General features: G+C 54.6%; 1 protein-coding gene across 1 annotated transcript in view; it reads left to right on the forward strand.

Annotated features, from left to right (window-relative positions):
- Nucleotides 1-829: 829 nt before the first annotated feature.
- Nucleotides 830-1,854, forward strand: part of EXOC3 (exocyst complex component 3) — a 13,160-nt gene continuing 12,135 nt past the window's right edge. Inside the window, exon 1 of the mRNA XM_030888952.2 lies at nt 830-996. Within this exon, the coding sequence (XP_030744812.1) occupies nt 853-996 (144 nt within the window). The 5' untranslated portion in view covers nt 830-852. The remainder of the gene's footprint in view (nt 997-1,854) is intronic.

Below are 1,854 nucleotides of genomic sequence, written 5' to 3' on the forward strand. Positions count from 1 at the left end.
AGGTCCTGGGGGGTGACCGTGTGTGTGTGTCCGTGTGTCCGAGGGTATGTACACGTCCCCTGAAGTGATTGCTGGGAGTGTCCCCACTGAGGGTGCTGAAATGGTGGCAGTAAGTGTACACACCCACTCCAGTGAGGTTAATGTGTGTGGCTCTGCCGAGGGGTCTGGAAGTGGTAACGGTGTGTGTGCACACACCCTGAAGTCACGTCCCCACGTCCCCACCATAGCTGCTGTGCTGGTAGCGGTGTGTGTACATACCCCCCGAGGTAGTGTCCGTGTGTCCCCACTTTGGAGTTTGGGGGGGCAGTGGGTGTGTCCTCAGTGAGGGGTTCTGAGGTGTGTGCCTGTCTGTCTGTCGTCAGGGAGGAGTCCTGGGATGTTGGCAGTGTGTGTGTCATGCTTGTGTAGGGTGGGCTCCCGGGGCTGCCACACTGGCTCGTCCAAGGATGGTGCCCGTGTTCCAGAAATGCGGAGGCAGCCTTGTTTGAGGAAGAGACACGTCTTATAAACTGACACCGTGGATGGACCCGTCTTCTGCGAGTTTACGTTTCCCATGACTGCAAGGTTCTGCTGTTTCATTGGTTGAAGTTCTGCTCATATTTTAGTTCTGAGAGTTCCTGTTCCCTGTTGAGGAGTTTATAATCCTACTTCCTCGCCGCCCCCCCCCCCAATTTACTTTATCAATGATCTTTTCAAACTTTCTCCTGATAGCCCCATCATGGCCCACTGACTTCTGGGGGAGAGCTCAGGTTTATATGGACACTCTGCCTCTCCGGCACCCTTCACCCTCCTTCCACCCACCCAGGAGCCCTCTAGCATGACCGGGACGAGAGTTCTACCTGCTTTTTGACAATGGAGGAGACAGACCGGGAAGCCGTGGCGACAGCGGTCCAGAGGGTGGCTGGCATGCTGCAGCGCCCTGACCAGCTGGACAAAGTGGAGCAGTATCGCAGAAGAGAGGCTCGGAAGAAGGCCTCCGTGGAGGCCAGGCTGAAGGTATGGAGGCTGAGGAAACAAGCTCCCTCCATTTCTGTGCCTGGGCAGACAGGGGCAGAGCTCTTGAAGTTCCGAGTCCCGAACTGAATGATTCGTCCTTAGGTGCTTAACATCATCATTCCAGCATAAAGATGGGGCTTTAACTCCAGTCAACAGTTACAGTCGCTGAAACTTGGGGGGCAGTTCTACCCTGTCCTCTCGAGTCACCGTGCGTCAGCACCAACCCGATGGTGGGGAGTGAATGTCCCTGTTGTAACTGTTGAAGCAAACTGTGCTCTAATGGGAAAGGGAGAAGCTGAAGCTCACTTTGATGTAGCAAATTCTTCCCAAGAATATCACCAGTCAGTAGGTGTTCAAGGAAGGACCTGGTGGGAATGGCACTCCCATGGCAGCCGAATTTGTAAACACGTCTTGAGCCTCTAAGAGCAGTGATCCCTTTTTATGACCCTGGGGTGGTAGCCGCCGCCCTTCCTCATTCAGGGCTTTTCTGTGGTGCTTCACTAGGGCACAGTGAGTGCTCGTCTCTGCAGATGTTGCAGGCAAGCCAGGTGCTCAGCTGGGCCTGGGGAAGGGAGGGAGGAGGGGAGAGCTGGGCACTTGGTGGAGGTGGGAAAGAAAGACCTCCTTCTCAGGCCTTTTAGAGTCCGATGTGAAGAGATGGAGCTTTCCTGGAGGGGCAGGCGCGGTGTGTCTCCTGCTATCGTTGGCAGGAGAGGAGAATGGCCTAGAGGACTCACCGGAATGCCTTTGAGGGCATTAATTCCCATACTGATAGGGCATTGAGTTCACCCCAAAACTGAAAAATGTGTGATAGCATCGAGGTACTAGCAGGCGGGATGAGATAGGATGAAAATAAAC

The sequence above is a fragment of the Echinops telfairi genome, unplaced genomic scaffold (genome assembly GCF_000313985.2).
Source record: "Echinops telfairi isolate 266 unplaced genomic scaffold, ASM31398v2 ScPeMD7_7469;HRSCAF=8507_1, whole genome shotgun sequence".
In the NCBI taxonomy this organism is placed as follows: Eukaryota; Metazoa; Chordata; class Mammalia; order Afrosoricida; family Tenrecidae; genus Echinops; species Echinops telfairi.